This window comes from Melospiza melodia, chromosome 12 (assembly GCF_035770615.1).
Source record: "Melospiza melodia melodia isolate bMelMel2 chromosome 12, bMelMel2.pri, whole genome shotgun sequence".
Lineage (NCBI taxonomy): Eukaryota > Metazoa > Chordata > Aves > Passeriformes > Passerellidae > Melospiza > Melospiza melodia.
In genome coordinates this window covers 28,142,394-28,165,440 of record NC_086205.1, presented here as the reverse complement: position 1 = coordinate 28,165,440, position 23,047 = coordinate 28,142,394, and the positions used below count along the sequence as shown (strand labels likewise).

Genomic DNA, 23,047 nt, shown 5'->3' with positions numbered 1-23,047 from the left:
GTGTTCATCTCCAGGGCCCAGAGCAGAGCCAGGCTGCCAGCAATTGCTGAGACCATGGGCAAGTGCCTTGGCCACCAGGGTGAAAAGAGTGCAGGCACACACAGCTGCACTCCCCATGCTCCAAGGGCAGTGTGCTGAGAGCTAACACGGCAGAGAGACTGAAAGATGTGAGAGTTTCTCCTGGAGCCTGCTTTTAACTCTCCATGGCCCTGTTTGGGAACGGGCTGTAGTCACTGCATGCCTTTAGCTTGAACTTGCACTTCATCAGTCTGGGAGGAAGAATGGAAGAAATGTTCTGAGAGAAAATTCCATTTATGTCTTCTGCCACCTGCTAATGGCATATGTGAGCTGCTGCATGCCAGTAGCTGATGGCAAAGATAACATCAGTGTGGAGAAAATTGTGCAGTGCTGAAAATGAGACTCATGTTCCAGATGACCCAATAGTTCAGTGCCTGCTGGGGCCAGGTGTGGGGCTCTGCTCGCCCACTCTCACACAGACACACGCACAGAGTGATGGCCTTGCTGCAATCCCAGAAATCAATAATTTAGGGCAGGCAAAAGGAGAAAAGCTGAAAAGCTTCCATTCACATCCAGCCCCAAATCAGGCTTTGCTGCATATACCTCCAGCCTAATTAGTGTGAGCCAGGACGAGGGAGGCTGACAGGAGGGAAGAGCTGTCAAAGTGCCCGGTAAAGCTGCTGGGCTGAAAACTGACATAATGGCAGAGTAGACAGTGGGCAGCTCTTCAGGAGTAAACATCCATTGACAGTAGTATCTTTGAGGCACTCAACAGCAAAATCCTTGTTGCTGTTCACCCTGGTGGTACCTGGAGATTTTGCTCAGTGAGGGAATTCATGGTGTTTTGTGTGAACCAAGAGGTAATTGTGAGCAACTACTTAAATAGCCTAGTTATGTTTAGAGAAGGCTGGTTCTGAGAGCAGCTAGGATCTGTGAATAAACATATTGACACAGGTGACCACCTGATCTATGCATTTGGATCTAAAAAAAGCCACTCTGCTAAGTTTGAATACCTCAAAGTAAAGCTGAGCAGACAGCAGACGCCACAGCCGTGCCTGCCCAAAGCAGCAGGGCATGGGGCTCAGCACGTCCTGCCAGCCCGAGGAGCCCTCCTGAGGGGACCAGGGCCTTAACTACCAGCCCTGAAGCGCCCTGTGCACAGAGAAAGGTAAAGGGACTGGGCCCCCTAAATGGGGGTGGACAAGCCCAGAGGCTTACCTTGCTTAATCCTTGGGCAAACACGCTCGGTGCCTGCTGAGTGCAGCAGCTGATCCCACCTGTGCCAGCACTGCCCTGCACAGCTGGCTGGGGCTCCCCAGGGACAGAGGGCACCTGCTCCCAGCCTGGAGTTCCCTGCCAATGGAGAGAGCCCCCTCCCCACCTGGGCATCCCGGGGGCCAGTGGGCCTCCAGCTTGGCTGTGCCCTTAGCAGTCAGAATTTTTGGAAGAGAAAGTCTGTGAGAGAGAAGACAAATGTGAAGCTGTTGAATGTGTTCAGCCCTTCATCACAGGGGTTGAAGAGTTCACAGTGACAGCTGAGATGAGGCCAGCCTGCTGGTGGGCCCCAAGCTGCCCCTGCCCCACCAGTGAGCACCCAGCTGCCTCAGCCCACTGTTAACCATGGCTAGATTCAGCACAACCTAACAGCACAGAATTATAATGCCCTATGACATGGAAATGGGTTAGAAGCAAACTCTGTGTCTTTCTGTATTAACACAGGTGCCACTGCTGTCTTGGAAGGTTTCACAGCCCTGAGATTTTGCTGCTCATGACTTGAAGCAACCAGCATCACCTCAGGCTATAGGCAGAAAAATTTCATTGAACCACAGTGCCTCTCTGCTAGACAAACTGCAGAAAGATAACTTGCTCCCAGAATGCCAGGGTTGTCTGGCCACCTTCCAAACAATCGCTGCATTCCGTGCTTGAATGCCTATCAGTGAATTTCCAGTACAAAATGTGAAGAGAGACAACTAGAAATCAACGTCTGGTGTTTCCTTTGCACCTCCCCAGAGGGGAGGGCTGTTGGCATCATATATTCAATCCCTCAGCACCAGCAGATACAGGTCAGTGACAAGACAGGTGAAAGAATAAGGCCTGAGGTCAGTAGGTGCCCGGTGCAGCCACTGAAGCTGCCTGCTTCCAGGAGCTGAGGTTGCTGCTCTTGGGGAAACAAAACTCCTGCCTGATGGTAAACATCTTCAGTTGCCATACAGAAGAACTTAAAAAGCCAACCAACAATCACCTAGCCAAGTAGAAAAATATGTCAAATCAATTTAGGGTGGAAAAATATCAAAAATCAAGATGAGATGGACATGGCACGTCTCCTGCCTGGAATTCCTGGGAAGGTCTGTTGGTGGCATGCCTGGTCATTAGTGCTGGTTGGACACAGGGCCAGGAGCGTGCTGTTCACCCATCCCCATCCTTCCTGTGGCTGGAGGAGATGCAGGTGAAGCCTGGGTGGGGCAACTGCCAGCTGTTAGGAAAGATCACTTACGGCCACAGGTCACTTCCCCAGCAAGGTGTACCTTGTTCCAGGAGTGTTAGAGCCCTCCCCAGTGGCGTGGGACCTCCAGGGGGTTGAGAAAACCCTTGGAGCAAATAAGGTGAATGGCACCAAACTTTCTGGGGAATCCATTTTGGTGAATGTTGCCCAGCCATAATTCAGAGCCACTCTTTGCAGTGTGGGCAGGCAGAGCAGTGTTCATGTCAGGATGGTGCAGGTCCCTCTGCTGAAGCTGAAGCCCCTAACATGGAGAAAGAGAGCCTCAGTTGCAGGGCTCAGCAGGCAGGGTCAGATCCTGCCACAGTTTTGACTCACAACTAGATGCACTCCGTGCTTTGCAAGTTGCAGATCTTAAGCTTTTTGCATTTCAGCTCTGCAAATGCTCGTCAGTGGTTTAGCCACTTTTCATCTGTTAAACTTCTTGGGTTTATCCATGCTCCATCCAGAGTTCCCACCCATTAAACTCTATTTTTACTGCCTTTTCTCACTTTAAGGGGAGGAGGTCACTTCAGAGAGGCTGGTTCAGAGAACAGTGGTAGTAGCCATGGAGTGCCCTATCTAGTGAAGTCTCAAATTAAAGAGAAGAAGGCTCTGAAAAGCACGATAAAGTCTTTGAAAATTAAGATAATACTAGTGCAGGCCCAAACCTGCTGCTAGTGTGAGATTCAGAAGTGTTGCTGCTGAACAGCAGTTCCATGCCAGGAACCTGCAGCAGCTGCTATGGATGCAGATCCATCCTTCAGCTGATCCTACAGCATGGGTTCTGGACTCCTCCAGTTGTTGGACTCCTTCACCTCTGCATCACCAGGATTTCTTCAGCACGGTCATTAACAGCTCACACATAGCTGCCACACCTTGCAGCACACGCCTCTGCATTCCTCACTCTGCTCCAAGACATGCTTTGTTCATGGGCTCAGCTCTCAGAGCTCCCACTCGCCCTGTTATTCACATGGGATCAGGTTATTTGAAGTGCTGGCAAGTTGTGGTCATGATGGGTTTAGCCCCAGCCCTGTCCTTGAAAGAACAGATCCTGTCACCTAACCAGTACTTTTGGGACGTATTTTACAATTTGTATAAAGAAAAAATGTACTGGAAATACTTATCTGTAGTGAGAATCTTTGGACCTCAGTACACATAGAAATCCAGCAGTGTCCGTTGTTTGACGTGCTTTTGTCTGTTCTATAAGCTGTGACCAGAGTTCAGCAGCTTTCTCCCAGCCTGTGCTCAGCTTTTAAAGCTTTTCCTGCCGTCTCTCACATTTGCCAAGTCTCCAGTCCCCAGGGATGCAGTGCCTGGGGGGAGCTCTGGTCGACAAGCCCCTCACCCTGGAGGGTGCCTGCACTCTGAACCTGGCACAGGCCAGATGGAAAATGGTCCCATCTCCCCCTTTCTCAGGGATGTTCTTACACAGCACAGCAAATCAAAACCTCAGACCAGCACAACTCTTATTGTTGCTTGTTCTGCAGTCTGGAGGGAAAAAAGGAGTCCCAGCTCCTATTTTCCACAGTAGTGGTTGGCAGACCAGTGGCTGGTTTCTAGACTTGGCCAAGGGAAAGATCTGAGTCCTTGCTTAATATTAAAAACCTTGGCTTAGGCTGATTTCATTTGCCATTTTTTTTATTCTACTTTCAAATTTTATTTCTTTATTTTCAGTTTAATCCTTTCTTTTTAAGGTTTACATAGCATCATCTGCTTCTCTGATAGCTCTGTCCTTTAGCTAGACTTATGAGCTGCACTTTAAAAGTGGACACTGTGATCATCACAAAAATCCCTCCTTCTGGTATTTTTGCTAGCATCAGTCCCCAGAACATGGGCCTTAATGATGGGAACATATTCCCTACTGATGTGCCAGACAAAAGTTCATGGCTTTGTCTTGCTGAAAATGAAGTCTTGATTATTCATGCAGTTCCCAATTAGTCATTCCACACCCTTGAATTATTTCTGACAGATGTGAAATGCCTTGTGCTGAATTCCTACTCCAAGGAACCTTCTGCATGACTGGTTTATCAGTGTATGCAAGCAGACTCATGATTTACAGTGCTTCATCATCATGGCATGTGTAACACTGAACACGATGACTAGGGAAACCAGACCCACCTATTTTGGTCATAGGTTCAGAGCCTCCCAAATCTGCCAGCAGCTGCGCAAGGGGCGCTCACACAGGGCTGGTGTGGGCACGGGGAAAGCCAGCGTACACTGAGGATCTCACGAACGGATTGTCTGAGGGCCTATGAACTCACTCTCAGGGGTGGTATGGACACAAGTGCTAACCTGAAGGCCCGTTTCTGTCACTTGTCACTTTCTGGCTTTGTCTCTGCTGCCAGGAGTGCTCTTCCCGCCGGCTGTGTGCTGGGCTGAGCTGCGTGCCGGGCGTGGGTCCTGTCCCTGGGCGAGCCCTGGGGACGGAGCTGCCCAGCCGGGAGGGGATGCCCAGCCTGTGCCCTGCCCTGCTGCTGGACAGCCCAGGCAGCCGTCCCTGCTGGCCCTGGAAGGGCTGACCTGCTCTCACTGCTGCGTTTCAGCAGCATTCCTGAGCACGTGGCCAGGCCTGGCTCCATATGGCGTTAAAGGCATTACCTATGCAATGGGAGATTTTAGACTGGGATTCCACATTTTTCTCCTGCAGAAGTTTCTGTCACTGCAAAACAAAATAATAGCACCCAAAGCCATGTTAAATCATTGTAGTGATTCCAAAATCCATGGTTCCTCTGGCAATTAAAAAAGCTCCAAGCTCACTCCAGGTCTTACAACTGTGAATTTTGTATTTGCAGTGGTGAAACTCCCCTCTTCTTGTTATCCACAATAACAATAACAATGTGTTATTGTTCCATAATGAATCATTTTTGTGTCATGTTTGACTTGGTTTGGGGATTTAAATTGCATGCCTCACTGAAGGGAATCTGTAATTGAGATACAAATCTGAGCACCTGTGAAAGACTTCAAGTTTTGTGTACATGCCTAAGTATAAATATTTAAATGTATGTTTTACTACTTTAAAGGCATCTACACAGGATGTCAGTGGAGGTTGATCTGTCATCACTCTGTCTTGTCAGCAGAGCCACTGGATTCTGACAGCTGAACAGAGGCCATTAATTAAAACTGCCAGGTTTTGTCAGGCCCTTGACATGCTCCCTAGATAATTCAGTCTTATGCATTTCAAGCGTTTGCAGCAGGAACAAGACAAAATCTTTCAATTTCCCTGCTCCATTCTATGCCTCTCTTTTATTCCTGCAGCAATAGCCCTTTGCATTTTGAAGCGAGGGTGTTGGTGTAACTTGGTTCTGCATTGAGAAGTGCGAGGGTTTGTGATGACTCCTCAGAGGGAAGCTCTGCAAAGGTTGTGGCAGTGACTCCCCACCCTCAGGAAGGTTACAGCGGATAATGCCACAAGTTTTGCAAGAATAAAGAGCTTTTTCTTACTGTTCTAAGAAGGTTTTTTGCTAGAATAAGCAAACAAGAATTGGACCTGACTTCAGGTCCCTCTGCTCCCACAGCTATCCTCACTGGAGCTGCAACTGCCCCTGGGGAGATATGGCTCTCAGCCAGTCATCCTTAAAGGAGAAGTGTTAGTTTTGCATGTAACTGTGACCTATTTTTAAATTTTTGCTATATATACGAATTTACTCTTTATAACAGATCCATGGACCCTTTGGAGTGCATATGATGGAGAGCCAGTGGTCAGCCCTTAGAGTCATGGTTAGAAAACACCATCTTTGTTTGTTTTACATGTTTATAATTTTCTCTGGCTATATTATCATTTGTGAATTTCCCCAGTAGCTTTCAAAGTAATGTTGGTTTGTCTTGATAGTAACACTGCTAAAAAGCGCTTAAGATGTCAAATACAAGAGCAGTTGTTTGCTTCTTCTGGCTACTACAACCTACCAGATATGTAAATCATGACCCATATTGCTACAGCTTCTGAAATCAAAGTAAAGCCAAATAATGCATAGCCCAGCATAGACATATTCCCTAATGACACAGAAGTGTGGTGCTCCAACCCCCCATTTTATGGGAGAAAAGGAGCATGTATGATGAGAGGTCAGTGCCAACTTCTCACTTCCTCAGCAGTGACTGCAGTTTGTGTGGGACAGTCTGCTCCTTCCAGGCGTTGCTCAGAGGTGGATCCTGTTCAGAAACCCCTTCTCTGCCCCCGTGGAACAGAGCGCCATGGCACCTTCACATGGAACCATGCTCAACTGGAATGCCACAGATTTGCCTCTGGGGCCAACCTGAGCTGCAGCAGAGCATGGAGAAGACAGTTTCAGGTAAGACAGCAGATGCACTTTGCACACTTGTGAGGGTTGCTGACAGCAGACTTCCATGGGGAAGTCACACCAGTAATGAATGTTCCAAAGGGAATTAGGGCTCCCATGCCTGCAGGGAGGCAGCTATGGAGGCAGGTATCTGGTGTCTCAGTGTGCCAGAGGATTTCCCCACAGCTCACCTGGGCTCAGGTGGTGGGCTTAGAGACTCCGTTGCCCATCTCACTGTAGCCTCTGGGGCATTGTCTGCACAGACTAACACAGTAGTCAGGTCCCTTCTCATGGCCTGCCCAGGGAATGAGGACTCTGGGCCTCCCTGGGCCATCTCTGCCCTCAGTCAGCCTGCCTGAGGAGTTTGCTTTGTGCTGCATGGAGCGGTGACATCTCCCAGGAGCACAGCACGGAGCAGGGTGAGGAGTAAGCATAATGCTGAATTACAAGGTGCTGTGAGTAAGAGCATCTGCCAACGTCAGCAGATACATGAGGTCAGCTAGTTTGCATTCCTCCAGGTCAGAGAACAGAACAAGTGTGATCTTATCCCCATGGCAGTGCCCCCACACTGCACTCACTGCTCTGCAGGAAGGGACAGAGAACAAACTGAGGGAACAAACAGGGACAGGCAGCCTCCAGGTGAGAATGCACACGAGAGCAAGCACACTGTTTTCCCACAGCACGAACAGCCAGGCTCGCAGCATGTACTGCCAAAACCATAAATGTTCCCTTGGGAAACCAGACTGCGTTTATGAGGGATTGTGAGATCTGGTGTCTGCTCACCTGGGGAGGTGAGGGAGGCATTCTCTTTAAAGTGATGGATCCAGTCTGGTGTCCAACCCTGCCACGCCATCAGGGAGAGGACAGCATAACAGAGGAATTGCATTTTCCTTCTCCTCACTTGTTATTCTGTGTGGTCATGTATTAATTCTTAAACTCAACTCTTTTAATTATTTTTATAACCCTTACTAAGGTCACTCTGAATATTACTGTAATCCTTATAAATACAAAACCCCCTTTCTCTAGAAATTTTAGCCATCCAGCTAACATGCCCTATGACTTTGAAATCAGTACAGAGAATTTATCAACAGGATTTAAAGTTAAATTAAATTTAGGATGAAAGCTATACCTTACACCCTCAAGGCTTATAAATTTAGTCTTTTCCAAGATATAAGTGCATGTCCCCAAAACGAATATAATTCTGAAAATTTCTTATGTTGTCAGACAGAACCAGACAGTTTTAGAGGCATACATATGTGTGCAAAGAAAAGTTATGGTTACAAAGGCACATCCTGGATTACAGAAAACAAATGTCATATCATACAGAGATTTCCATAAGGGTGGGAATTGCTCAGGATTGGCATGGGTCAAGCATAACTTTAAATGCTATTCCTTGGGCAATATCCAAAGGATCAGACTCTATATTGAACACCTTTGCTCACTGTAAACTACTCAGTATCTAGATAAGTGCTGAATACATAAATAGATTTTTATATTGATGGCAAACCCAAACACCTACAGGTGACTGTAACTATTGGGTATCAAAGATAGAAGTCAATTTCTGAAGACCTACTTGGATAACACAATTATCTTTTTTGATGCATAAAACTTGAATAGGGCTCTGGGAATTAGCAACATAAAAATAATGTCAGTGATGAATTTAAAATGTTGCCCAAACACGGAATTATAAGGAAGCCTTGGGAGAGGTCTTGTGGTGAGCTTGGATCTTTCCATAGTTTTTAATTCTGACTATTAGATTTTTCATAATCTCCAGTGGTTACTTGGCAACTGCTGTGGGCTATTGGATGACCCATCTGGGCAGCACAGGGCAGGATCCCACAGCTGCACGTGGGGCATCCTGGCTCTGCCCATGCTGCTCCTATTTTATAACTGCAGATCTCAAACAATGAACAATGCTTGATAGTCATCGACCTGATTTCAGAAATGGAGTAACTGTGATGCAATGAGATGAAGAAACTCACTCGATACCATTGAATCAATTGATGTCCATGCAAGGATTAGACACATTTCCTCATTCTTGGTGCCATTTGTAACTTACCACAAAAGAACACTAAACCCAGTTCTTATGGCCATTCTCCATGCTTCAACAGACCATGGCATCAAAGGACTAAGCAATAAATCTTCCCTTCTCTCAGTTTGTTTTTTTTTAAGAATGACTGTTATGAGAGAAAAGAAGGCTTCAGCAGCTGCAGGAAAGAGCCTTCATAGTGCATTCTTTCACCATGTAGTTCCTCTCACATTCTGCCTTTCTGTTCCCTCACTGTGCTCCTGAAGAACCCTGAGTCCAACCAAGCGTTAATGCCTGCAGTGACATTGCTATGGATCAGATTCTGATCACTTTCATCATTAAACCCTTTTGTTAGTGTGAACCAGCATTCTGCCTAGTGAGATTGCTTATTGACCAGAATGTCACTGCTGTACAGCTTTGGATTTGCAGGTCTCCAAATGTCTTAATGTACCGTGTGCTACTCCCTGCAAACATGACGTTGATAAAGAGGGATTGTCCTGCAGTCATGATCCTGCCAGAAGCAGCCTGTGAGAAAGCTTTTTCTCTTACTGCTGAGAGGGCCCGTGCCAGTGACCCCTGCAGCAGAGCGTGCCTGCGTGGAACAAGGGCCAGCAGGCGTTACCAGGCTGTGGGGTTCATTTTAGTATTTCAGCAAGAGGAGTCTGAAAAGTGTTAAGTCTAATGATTTACAAAGTGAAATCAGGGTTACAGGGATCCTACCTGTGTGCAACTGTCAATGAGTCATAGGAGGAAGCAATCCACAGTCCATATTCCACAGGGAAAAGCCATATGGACTTGTCACTTGGGGTTCTTTGTGCAGAATGCAGGTCCCTGTCAGGTTCCTGTCACTGGCTCTATTTCACATCCCCCAGCTTGTCTTTGGGAGCAAAATCCCAGACGTACGCAGTTGTACCTAAACTGATTTCAGTTGGTGTGCCCTCAGTGGCACTGCAGTGTCAGACCCCTGCCCGAGTGTGGCTCTGGCTCGCAGCCCTGCAGGGGCTGTGCTGGACAGCTCTGACCAGAGCTCCGGAGCCCCTGTGGCACCGCTGACCATCCTCCCAGGGCTTGCTCTGAGCCCAGCACGTGCCTGCTGCCACAGGAATGAGAAAGCAATTCTGATAGGGAAAGACATAAACAGAAAATGTGGGAGGGAACTGAAAGCATCTCTCTTTTCCTTGCACAACTTCAGCTCCAGCTTTCCAAGTTTCTGCTGTTCATCACCTCTTCTACATGCAGAACAGTACCTTGTTTCCCTTGTCTGAGAATCACCATGAAGTACAGACTTGAAAATCCTTTAGTTATTTAACACTCAAAAGCACTTTTTCACCCCATATCCTACATGGTACCAATTCATCTGCAAAAACACAGATACAGGAACAACAGGGTAATGCAACGTGCATTATACACTGCAAGATATGCTCAAGAGAGTTTACACAGGGCACTGCTCAGTGTTCACAGGACTAGGCAGGAGATCAAGAAACCTTCGATTTTAATTTGGGCACTGACTTGCTCTGAAGTTTTGAGTAAAGGGGAATAATTTCCAACTTAGGTTTCAGTTTTACTGTCTGAAAAAAACTAGGAGGTATTATTTATAAAGCTTGGAGAACTTCCACAAAATTTGCCTAAAATCCACCTGTTAATTACATTTCAACAGAAGCTGAGATGTGTCTGCGTACCCTTCACAGAAGCAGCACTTCAGAAACAGTTCATGGTACAGAAGAGATGGCATATTTCTTTTAACAATGGGGTGTTTAAGGCCTGGTTCTGCGAAGTACACTGGAAGAAAACAGGTATTTCCTTATGCATCATGCCCTAGGAAAAGATATTTAAATCTGTCTGTGTTCTTAAAAAGAGAAATTTCAAATAAATTCTGTATGTACTAGTATGCTAATATGAACATCATGCCTGCATGCAGAAATTTAACTTTTAAAAAACCACCCCCTTTCTGCTGCTTGTGTGTACATTGGTATTACTCAACCTTCAGGTTCTTACAAGGCTCACTGTGAGCCTTCCCACATGCTAAATCTATCCTACTAGGTATTTACTCACCATTATAAAAGTCTTTTACCACATGAATAAACACAGAAATATTTGCCCAGGTTAACTGTGATATTGGGGTATATAGAATAAAACTGCACTGTTCTGTGTTTCAGCACCCTGCTTCCACAGAATTTTTAGTTCTCTGGCTTGTTCTGAGCTTTGTGCAGTCCCAAAGGCCTGGCTGGCGTGAGCCCCTGTGCTGGGCAGGCTCCCCCTGCGTGCCACCCGTGCCTGAGGAGGCATCCCCAGAGCACAGAGCAGGCACAGCTGCAGGAGCTGCTTGCTCAGCCGGGTGGAGAGAGCAGGCACATGTGCCCCCAGCCTCCACCTCTGACAGGGATGTTTTCTCAGAGCCCACATCCTCTCCTTCAGCAAACCTGTACACAGCTCTCACCGTGCGCCCACCTGGTTTGCACTGGCTCGGCCACGCCAGCATTCCATCGGTGCTGACAGGGAGGGCTGCTGGCAACGGGCCACACGCGTCACAGCACCCAGCCCACGGCACAGCGTGGGCTCTGTCACACCGTGCGCCCTCCTGGGCAGCGCCGTGCCACCTCTGTCACCCACGGGCCCTGTCACCCAACTGCTGACCCTGCCCTTGGCACGGGGCACTGTCACCCAACTGCTGACCCTTGGCTGGGTGCTGGAGAAGCCTTGATGTTGCGTGAGCAGTGCACCCCTGGTGCCACAGGCAGCGCAGGCACAGACTGATCCTGACCCCACTGCCTGTCTGTGCTCCTGCTGGCCAGCTGCCCTGGCAGGACACGGGTGGGTGTGTGTGGGTGACACCGGGCACTGCACAGGTCAGTGCCGCTGATTCGGGCACCACCACCACCAGATTTCCCCTGAGATAAAGCCAAAGCCCAGTGTGCTGTTCCTGTGTCTGGTTTGTACGTGCAGCACTTTGTGCCGATCCCTCCCCACCCTGACCTGGCAGCTGCAGAGCAACACCTGAACCTCCACGAGTTCCCTTCAGGTGCTGTCAGGTTCATGCAAACAACAGCAAGTGTGATTGTGGTTGGACAAACACCCAACAATCCTCCTCTCCTTGTTTTGGAGGGAGTCTCTATGTCCTGACTAGTCCCCACAGAGACCACAGCTTCTCTTCTTGGAGACAATTCCATGTTGAGAGCTTTTAATACTTTCAGATGTCTTAACAGAATACAAGCCCCTGAAGAGAAAATTCCTAGTCTTAACTTGCAGAATTTATGAGCTGATTTTTATCCATATGGAATTATTTATAGTGCAACTGAGGAAAAAAATCCTCCGAAGGATGATGCTGAGTGTATCACCTCTTTGCAATGCATTACTAAATAGTTCCCACACCATTTAACACCTACAGGACAATTCCACTCATCAAAATTCTCATGGAGAATCTGTTAGGGCTTGCCATGAAACAGGTAATTACTTTGGGAATCCTAGTAGTGTAATTTAATTATTGTGGTATTTTTCATTTAACCCAGTAGTTTGTATCACTTCCATCAGTTTACTCTGACAAATGTCAGAACATTCACTTCCCCAAACGTTCTGTTTTCCCTTTTTTCTCAGGCTCCAAAACCTGACCTCTGAAAATGGTTTGAATTTGCAAACCCGATACACACTGAGATCACTTCTTCAGCATTAATGAAGGACAAGTTGTGCCTTTTAATCATGTTTGTAATGGAAATGCTCATTTATAAAATAATAATAACAATACAAAATGCAGGTCCTCATAAACAACTGTTATTTGTCTACCCCAAACGCTTTTAGTTGTGCTTAGCAAGCTCTCTGTTTCTGATGATTCTATTTTTAGTGGATTTCAGCCGAACTACTCATATAAGATTTAAAACAAAATTAACGGCAGAAAAGCAGAGATTTACATGAAGAGAATTTAGGTTTATATTCAACACGTCATTTTAGTGTCTGACAGCAGGACTATTTCAGTAGCTGCAGTCACAGACGTTGATAGTAGCTGTACAGTTGGATGAGAAAAGCAAGAATTAGCCACAGAAGTACTATTTTTTGCTATGTATTTTGCATACAGATTCCATGTGGAGACAGGGAATCCATCAATCCACTATCTGCTACAAACCCCACATTTCTGCTTTTGTAGCAAAGTTAGAGCTAATCCAGACTGTAAGTTTTCTGAAGCATGTTTATGCAGAAAAGGCCAGGGAACCAGTTTTGGCTGACTGCTGTCTCATGTCATACATGATGTGGCAGCAATAGAGCTGTCAAAAATTGCTCAGAACTTAAATATGTACATGTTTCCCCACACCTTTATTTATCTAGCTCTGATCTCTGCTTTTGAATTCCTGCTTAGCAGGAAAAGGGGAAAGAGGGCATTGCGCTTCTGGAAGTGAAATGTGAGGGCTGCAGGTGCACATTCCCCCTGGAACCTGAGCATCCCACGGACCCAAGCAGTGGCTCCTTAGCACAGATACCACCACTCCCAACAACCAGGACTCCCTGGGAGCTACATTTAAATAGGCCATCGGAACATCATTATTGTGGGGTTGCAATGGCTTTAATGTCTACTCTGTAGACAAGTATTACATAAGTCCTTTAGGAACTCAGTCCTGAAAATGGATTTATGAGTACAGATCAAATTGTGCCACATAGTACTTATTTAAAATATCTGACAAGCTCTCTGAAGTTTGTCTATGTTCCCTTTTTTTGCTTAGACAACATATTAAAAACAAATGCCCTGCCATTATTCATGCTTTTAACACTGAGATGTAATTGATAAAGCTGGTGAAAAGTCTGAAGAATGGTTTATGTACAAAGCAAAGTGATTACTTACTGTTCAAAGCTGAAGTTTTCAAGAAAATGAGCAACCTAGATTCTAGGAAATCCAGCCATGAATTATTGAAAAGTCTATTAAAATAAAACCATGCCAAACAGAAATATTTCAGACACACCAAGTCTATCAAAGAGATGTGGATTTTCTCCAATATTGATATCACAATTTACTTAATATGAGTTTGAAATAAATGAGAGAGTATGCTGCTGAACGCCACATGAGCTCTCTGAAACCGTTCACATTTCTGTCTTTACTAGGTTAAATGAAACCTGATCTGGATTCCACTTGATCATAAGACTGGAATGCTGAAAATGCTGTAATCTATTTATACATCAAATTGAAGAAACATTGCATGTCTTTAAATTTCCCTGCATTCCAGTGTATTAGCTAAACAGCAACAGTTTACAAACTGTTTCACATTCAAACTGAGACAAAGACAGACCAATGCAACTTATTTATCCTAAAGCCAGGATTGATTTCCTGGCTTTAAAACTGTGGCCCAAACCCAGGTCTGCTCTGTGCCTTCCCTAAAAGCCTTGCAGCAGTAATTCATCATTAGTGCCAAAACATGGTGGTTGCCTTATGATGACTTCCAAATCCACAGTTCATTTTTAGCATCAAGAACAATCCCAAACTACAATCCCAAACCAGATTTGCAGCTCAGATTTTGTCCATACTTCTCTTCCCTCTGCCTCTGAACCACAAATGGTTCAAAATACAGCGGACAGCAAGGCTGAGAACAACTGTGGTAAATAACAGCAGCCAAATCCCACAGATGAAATCCATACAGGGGCTTATTCAGCCCATGAGGTATTGGCAGTAACCCATCCACCAAGAGAACACCTCAGGCCCCCCAGTGGAACAGCAGTCTCCACAGAATGCTGTCATTTCCCTCAGTTATTTACAGAATAATTTACAGAACAGCAGTGTTTGACCCATCATTCTGACTGGAGGAGCTGCTCCTATTCAAGCACCACAGCTGTGTGCAGCACAAGATCTTCAGAAAAAGTAAAGGTGCCCATCATGAAGAAGAGCCTAATATGCTAAAGGCCTGTCTGTTGATCTGTGCAAATGTGCATTCTAGATTTTAACATCTCTCAGTAAAGAAAGACACACCTGCCACTGACATTTGATGGGTTTTGCCCCTGACTTGAAAGGGATCAGGATCAGGCTAAAAACTGATGATGGTATTTCATAACATCTATTCATTTCTACTTGCCCTTTCAATGTGTTTCAATGTGTGAAACAGTGTCCATCTTTCTCACTTGTCATTCCTATGTTTTTTTTTTTTCATTGGTTGTTGGATTTAGTGCTTATTATTTCCCATGTAGAAGACTATGAACACTACAAAGACAAAAAGAGCAATTTGTTTTAGAGTCAGGGGAGAGGAAAATTCTGTGCTCTTTGTCACATGAAACTTTAGGAGCCTGAAGCTAAATACTGCAGTACTATTTGTGGTTCTCTGGATAGTTAGTGGCCTTTATAAATGCAAAAATCCCACTTAGACATTCAAATAACTGATTTGCCATTTTCTGTGCCCTTCTTCCCTCCAGCAGTCTGTAACCTGGTATTTGTCTTCCAGGTCTTGTGTCTTACAGCTTGAAATTCAAAAGAACTTGACATTCAATTTACAATTGCATCTCAGTTGGGATTGAGACTATTTGGGCTACTTTAGAGGAGTCTTAAAAACAAGAATAATTTGAGTCAATGTCTTACTGTCTAGAACCACGAGTTTCATAAAAAGGAAGATGTACAGTTTACAGTAAGGAATTTCTATACTACTGTTTATTTTAAAATTTATACTGGTAATGCAGGATTTGAAATGGATCATCAGAAACAGAGTGCTCTCTTAGAATATCCAGTTTTTAGTAACTCCTAAATTTCTTCTCAAATTTGAAAAGACCCTAGGGAAAAATAAACTGCTTGTCACTTGTTCATTACTGTGCCAGTATGTTACTATTGCTAAGACAGTATCACATGGCCTGACTAAAATTTAGGTCTCAGTACTCAACACACAAAAGAATGGTAAGTGGAGCCCTCAACAGTTCTCTATATCTGCAGATAAGGCAGATGAGAGAGAAAAAAATGAAGATCAAAGAATGAAAAATAACTTGTACAAAGCCATACTGCAGATCAATACCAACTGAGGGGTGAGACTGAAGCTAAAAAACAATCCCCTAAACATTTCCTACTGACTTCCCCTCAAACAGTCTCAGCCTGGACTCCTGACCCTTGACTAGATGCCCTTTTTGTTAGATCAATGGCATCCTCAGGCTAGATTTTAGTCTCTAACTGTAATCACCTAATGTTATTAAAGGCTGAGATAACTGAACCCATGCGCTCTGGATACTAATAAACTGACTCTTTTTAATATTCCTATCTCTTTCTTTTGAAAAACATTGTAATTTTAAAGTTTATATCAGGGCTTTTCAAAAGCTTAAATGTACACATACACCTATTAATACACATTAATATTAATGTATAATAATATATAATACATATATTGACATACATCTTTATCCAGCCGTGCATTCATTTCTGGGTGTGAGCATGTATGGGGCAGTGTGCACTCCATAAGCATTCAGGGGTTTAGTGTGTGCTAGTGCCACACAGACTTCAGCCACCATCAGTGGAAGCACCACCTTTTGACCATTTAAAATTCTAGAAACAAACAGAAGATTGTAGTGCCATTTTCACTGGGTATCTACAACTATCACACTCCAGAATAGCTTCTTTTTTAGTCTTCTATCACTTGTGGGGGCATTTCTGGCCTCAGTCCAGAGGCTGTGTGAGAGATACTTTCACATGACTGGTGCATGATCTTTAAATGGCAAAATATGTAAAATCTCCCACAGTGAGAACAGGAGAACCACAAGGAAAGCCACTAAGTGTCTCACTGACACCTGTATGGGGATCCTCCTGGTGAAGAGTGTAATGGTGAAGGTGACAGAGAGAGCAGAGGAGAATTACCCAAACCCCTGTCGGGTGACACGGCAGCGGTGAGAAGGAGCCTGCGGCCCTTCCCTGCCTGCTCCATCTGGCCTGTCCAGGTCTAAACAGCCAGCACACGGACACCGGGAGGGTGCCGCTGAGCCGGTGCTCGCACACGCAAACAAAAGGCACCTGGGAATTCCTTTTAGCTAACTGTGGCCAATGTTGTTCTTGAAGGAAAAAAGGAATAAGTACATGCTTGACACTTAATGAAAATATCAGTGTATTTGTGCCCAACATACTGGAATATTGTTCAGCACTAATTCAACATCGCAAAAATATTATCAGTGTAACGCTGGCAAGGCCATTGTGTGGTTTACTGTGTGGATCTTGGCTAACATGGCTGTGGGCTGTAGCAATTTTCATACTTGATTTTTCAGAAACCTTTCTGGTTTGTTAGTGAATCAGTTCACCTTATTCATTCTTGTTCCTTATCCTTTGACTATTTTACTTTTATTAATCTCCCATTCTCTTTGCTAGATCACACTAGCCCGTTCCTTGTTGCGCTCCTGACGGCGGCGCCCGGCCGGTGTGGGAGCAGCGCGGCCGTCGGAGCGGCGGGGACCGAACCCTGCTGAGGGACCGAGTCCTGCTGAGGGACCGAGCCCTGCTGAGGGACCGTGCCCTGCTGAGGGACCGTGCCCTGCCCTGCTGAGGGACCGTGCCCTGCTGAGGGACCGTGCCCTGCCCTGCTGAGGGACAGTCCCTGCTGAGGGACCGTGCCCTGCTGAGGGACCGAGCCCTGCTGAGGGACCGTGCCCTGCTGAGGGACCGAGCCCTGCTGAGGGACCGAGCCCTGCTGAGGGACCGTGCCCTGCTGAGGGACCGTGCCCTGCCCTGCTGAGGGACCGTGCCCTGCTGAGGGACCGTGCCCTGCTGAGGGACCGAGCCCTGCTGAGGGACCGTGCCCTGCTGAGGGACCGAGCCCTGCTGAGGGACCGAGCCCTGCTGAGGGACCGTGCCCTGCTGAGGGACCGTGCCCTGCTGAGGGACCGAGCCCTGCTGAGGGACCGAGCCCTGCTGAGGGACCGTGCCCTGCTGAGGGACCGTGCCCTGCCCTGCTGAGGGACCGTGCCCTGCTGAGGGACCGTGCCCTGCTGAGGGACCGAGCCCTGCTGAGGGACCGGCCCTGCTGAGGGACCGTGCCCTGCCCTGCTGAGGGACAGTCCCTGCTGAGGGACCGAGCCCTGCTGAGGGACCGTGCCCTGCTGAGGGACCGTGCCCTGCCCTGCTGAGGGACCGTGCCCTGCTGAGGGACCGTGCCCTGCTGAGGGACCGAGCCCTGCTGAGGGACCGGCCCTGCTGAGGGACCGTGCCCTGCCCTGCTGAGGGACAGTCCCTGCTGAGGGACCGTGCCCTGCCCTGCTGAGGGACCGAGCCCTGCTGAGGGACCGTGCCCTGCTGAGGGACCGCTGGGGTCAGGCCCGGGGCCCGCAGCCCGGAGGGACACGGAGGGGCTGGAGAGCATCCAGGGAGGGGAACGGAGCTGGGAAAGGGGCTGGAACACCAGGAGGGGCTGAGGGAGCTGGCAAGGGGCTCAGCCTGGAGAAAAGGGCGATCAGGGGGGCCCTTGTGGCTCTGCACAGCTCCTGATAGGAGGGTACAGCCGGGGGGGTCGGGCTCTGCTCCAGGGAACAGGGACAGGAGCAGAGGGAACGACCTCAGGCTGGGCCAGGGCAGGCTCAGGGTAGGCACAAGCAGGAATTACCCCATGGAAAGGGGAGTAAGGCTTTGGCACTGCCCAGGGAGGTTTGGAGTGCTCATCCCTGAGGTGGCCCAGGAAGGGCTGGACGTGGCACCCAGTGCTCTGGGCTGGGTGACAAGGTGGGCATAGGGCACGGTTCGGTCTCAGCGGTCCGTTCCAGCCGGAATGAGGCCGCGGTGCCGCGGGTCAGGGCCCCGGGCAGCGGGAGCGCTGCCCGGCCCCGCCCGACGAGGGCGCTCTCTCGCGTTCACCGGCACTCCGGCGGGGCCGCGCACTCTCCGCTGGCCGGGGCTGCGTGCGGCCGGGCGCGACCAACCCCCGGGGGGGAGGGGGGAATTCGGCGTGCGCCGCCATATCCCAACTGTCCCCCGCAGGCCGCACTCCCCCGCCACCCCCGCGCCGCGTTGCGCTGCTTTGCGCCGGGCCGTGACGTCACCCGCCAGGGGCGTGGCCACGTCGCTCCCAGGGTGCAGCGCACAAGTTGAGCCCCATCTTGGGCGAGAGGAGCCGCGGCCCTACCGCGCTCCGGGAGCTCCGGGGCCGGTGCAGCGCAGCGGGTCTGCCCGCCCGCGGCCGCTGAGCGCCGCTCCCCGGGCCGCCGCGGCGCCGGCACCCCGCCCGCGGCGGGGGTTTGCCCGTGGGGCGAGCCCGCGGGCCCGTTGTGAGCAGGATGCGCCTGGCGCTGGTCTCCAGGTAGAGCGCGGAGACAGCGGGGGGGGGGTGGGACACGGGGCCGCCCGGGCCTCGCCCGGCCAGCGCGGGGCCCCTCGCGCGGGGCGGGCCGCGGGCCCGCTGCTGCGGGCCGCAGGAAGCCGCGGGGCGCTCGGAGCGGCGGCAGGGAGGAGAAGGAGGCCCGGCCGCGGGAAGAGGGCTGCGGAGAGGGAGGAAGAGGAGGAGCCCCGCCGCCCTCCGCCCGCCGCAGGAAGCCGCCGGAGGATGTACGGTAGCGCCGGGGGCCCGGCCGGCACGCCGTGACAGCCCGCCCCAGCGTCCCGCTCGCCTCGCCACGGCCGGCCGAGCCCCTTCCTGCGGAGGAAACATGTCCAAGATGCCGGCCAAGAAGAAGAGCTGCTTCCAGATCACCAGCGTGACCACGGCGCAGGTGGCCAGCAGCATCACCGAGGACACCGAGAGCCTGGATGACCCGGATGAGTCCCGCACCGAGGACGTGTCTTCTGAAATCTTTGATGTTTCCCGAGCCACCGACTACGGCCCCGAGGACGTCTGCGAGCGGAGCTCCTCCGAAGAGACTCTCAACAACGTGGGCGAGGCCGAAACTCCCAGCAGCGTCTCTCCCAATCTCATTTTGGACGGGCAGCTGGCTGTGGCTGCTGCTGGGGTGGCTGCAGGCCCCAACGGGGGGGCTGTGCCCAAAAGTTCGGCTGTGCCCCTGCCAGCTGTTGCTCCTGGCACTGCTGTGGGGGGAGGCAGCAGTGCTCAGGCACCCACTGCCCCCGGGGCCATGTCTCAGACGGCGGCTGCTGCGTGCAGCTCTCGCTTCAGGGTGATCAAGCTGGACCACGGTACTGGGGAGCCCTACAGGCGAGGCCGATGGACGTGTATGGAGTACTATGACCGGGACTCTGATGGTGGTGGTGTTCTGGGCAGGACTGGAGATTGCATTAGGCACAGCAGCACCTTCGAGCAGGCTGCTCAAGAGAGGGACAGTGGCCTCGGTGCCACAGGAGGCTCTGTTGTGATCTCGACTGTGCCAGCGTCAGCCCATGGCCCCGATTCTATAGCTGACAGCTCCCTGGCTGCTGTGTCACAGCTGCTTCAGACAGAAAAAATGAACCAGTCCTCTCTACAGCAACCTAATTTTGTCATTGGGCAACAGCCCGTAGGTGGGGCCGTGCCTCAGAGTACTGCTCAGCCTGTGTTTTCTGGGGCTTCGGGAGCAAGTCAGCAGATGATAGTGCCGCAGCAACCACAGCCACAGGTAAATCCACAGGGTGTTTCACAGGCTGGACCCAACGGGAAAGGCATGGCACCGTCAAATGTGACAGTAGGGCAGTCAAGCATTCCTGTGGCCCAGCAGCAGGTGCAGCAGGCAAACATACCAGTGACTCAGCCTCAACAATTTGCTTATTCTCAGTCCCAGATTCCACCAGTGCATCTACTGCCGACGCAGCCCCCTGGGCAGGCTGAATACATGCAGCACATGACAATTATGCAGTCTCAAGGAGCTATTCAGCAGGCTACTACAAGCTCTGCTCCAAGTACTGTGGCCTCCAGCCTTCCTGTGGGGCAGGTGACGGGCCAGAACCCCTCAGCTGTGGGAGCGCCAGTGATGGGGGTGTCAGCGCAGCCCAGCGAAGCAGTCGGGCAGGGATCGGGGCTGCTGCAGAGTGGCCAGGCACCAGCGAGTCAGCCTGCCCTCCCGCAGCAGGGAGGTGTGGTGCAGCCAGGCCTTGGGCATACGGGGGTTGTGCAACAGAAATCTGTGACTCAGCATCCAATGGGGGGAAGCAGTCAAGTGTCGGGAATGCCTGGTGCTCCCCATGCTGTGGTCCCTGGAGTTCCGAGCGTGCCTGCGGTTGTGCCCGGTACAAGTGTGCCTAGTGCGTCCACCACCGCCTCTGCTGCTATGCCAAACGTCCCTGTTACGCTGGTGCAGTCCCAGCTGACGAGCCACCCTTCTGCCAGCAGAAGCACTGGCGCAGTCCAGTCCCAGCACGTCGGACACTCGATGATGCAAGGTGCGCCCAGCGCACCCGCCAGTCTGCCTCAGGCCAGCCTCGGACAGTTTCAGACCCAGGCCCAGTCCTTAGCAGGCCAGATTGATGATACTAGAAGAAAATCGGAACCCCTACCTCAGCCACCACTTTCTCTTATAGCTGAAAATAAACCTCTTGTGAAGCCTCCCATTCCAGACACTCTAGCAAATCCTCTTCAGTTACCTGCAAGTACTCCAATGAACAGTCTTGCCAGCTCTGTTTTTGGCATATCCATTCCTGTTGATGGTGATGAAGACAGGTATGAATTATTTTATAATGCCATAAAAAAGAACTGTGTTTTTAGTGGGGGGGGAGAAGTCAACTTTCAAGTTATTGCCCAGTGTTTTTTGTAAATTCTCATTTTCAGAAGGTCATGCTGAGGTTCACCTGAACTACATTTTTCTTTTAAGAGCACAAACCATAGCTTAAGCATTTAGGCCAGTAGTGAATTGTACTTGTTTTTTGCAGGGTGTGAGTGTGATTACTTTTCTCACAAAATGGGGTACAAAGTATCCTGGAAGCTGCTTAATGCGTGAATAATATTACCTCTTCCAAATCAGAAGACTGAAAGCTGCCTTTCTGTAGCCAGTGGCTGGGGCTGTGCGAAGGGCTGTTCTCTCATTTTTCCTGAATGCATTATAAAGCACTTCAATGGCAGTTGGGTTAAAATGACACTGTATTGCAGTGTTAAATCTGTGTGGTGCTATCTCAGGGCTTTTAACATAGAGTCTTGATTTTTACTCTGCTGTAGAGTTGACACTTTATAGTGTCAGTTAGTAAGGAAAGTACTTGGATTTGTATGTGGATTTGTGTGCAAATCCGTATGCAGGGAAAGCTCTGCAGAGAATGGTCCTTTGTGCTGAGAAAACAGACACTACTTGGGCAAAGATGTGGACACGGTGGGAAGTACAACCTTACAGTGAGTTTTTTTAAGTTGGAAAGTAATTTGGAACTCTAACTTGTAACAGAGGGGTGTGGTGTGAGCAGACTCCGAAGAGGGCCTGAGAGAGGGTGTGTGGCTGCTGTTCCCATGGACACGTCGGACTGCTCTGAAGGCCAAACCACTTGATTGACTTCTTTGAGGGAAAGAAGAATCAAGCAGTGTTTGAGCACTGAATTCAAGTCCCGACATTTGCTGTCAGAATTGCTGCAGTTTGGAGGAAGGGAATACATGTGTGTTACTTGTTTTTAAAAACAGGCATTAGTCCATCATGAGCAGATCTTGTGGTGAATTTCTCTGTAAGTCTTCTCTCACCTTGAGGCAGCACCAGACATGAAGATAATATAGTCAGAGTTGCTTTGAGGATGTTTTAGTGAAGCAGCTGTGTCTGTGGAGTTGGGGTGCAGTGGATGGAGAGAGCACCTCAAAGTGGATGGAGAGTTCAGGCTGCAGGTTTAATGCAGGCCTGTGCTCGCTGGAGCACTGGCTGACGCTGTGTCTGAGAAAGTAACTGCTGTGCTTTTCTGCAAGGAAAAGCTGTGGTTTGGAAACCTGTGCTGGTTTTGAATAAAGGGGTGAAGGACTAACTAAAAGTTTAAAATTTACTCGCAGTTTGCCCACCTTAAGAAGACTGCTAATCTGGATGACAAACTGCCTTGTGCAAGTAAGGTTTGATTTCAAGCTGGTGGGTTCTTTTCATAGCTCAGTGTTTTTTGAGAAGACGATTTGTCTGGTGTTTAATCATTCTCTTGATTCAGGAATCAGAAAGAAAGGAATACATTTTGCATTTGTTTTCCATAGCTTCTAATACTTAATATAAATTGTGGCAATGAACGTGATTATCTGTGACAACTTAATAACTTCTGTGTAAAGACAGAGAAACACTTACTCTGCTTACTCAAATTACGGGCATGTAACTTTGTGTGGCACTCCAGTGGGTCAGTTCTTGGTGCTCTTACCAGAACAGTGATTCTTAAAGTTAATTTTCTAGTTTAGTCCTTGCAGTGGTGCTTTACATGGTGTTCATGTCTAAAGAGACTCTTACAGACACTTTGCCATGAGAGCT

General features: G+C 49.0%; 1 protein-coding gene across 26 annotated transcripts in view; it reads left to right on the top strand.

Annotated features, from left to right (window-relative positions):
• Window positions 1–23,047, top strand: part of TSC22D2 (TSC22 domain family member 2) — an 84,115-nt gene that overhangs the window by 41,434 nt on the left and 19,634 nt on the right. For 14 of the 26 annotated variants that reach the window (XR_010029235.1, XR_010029247.1, XR_010029246.1 and 11 more), the window contains 2 exons: window positions 1,738–6,786; window positions 10,461–10,596. Coding sequence is in view for 3 of the 26 variants with exons in the window: in XM_063167506.1 (XP_063023576.1) it covers window positions 19,364–21,300 (1,937 nt within the window). In the remaining 23 variants the exon portion in view is untranslated. The other 12 variants (XM_063167505.1, XM_063167504.1, XR_010029244.1 and 9 more) reach the window with 11 other exon arrangements.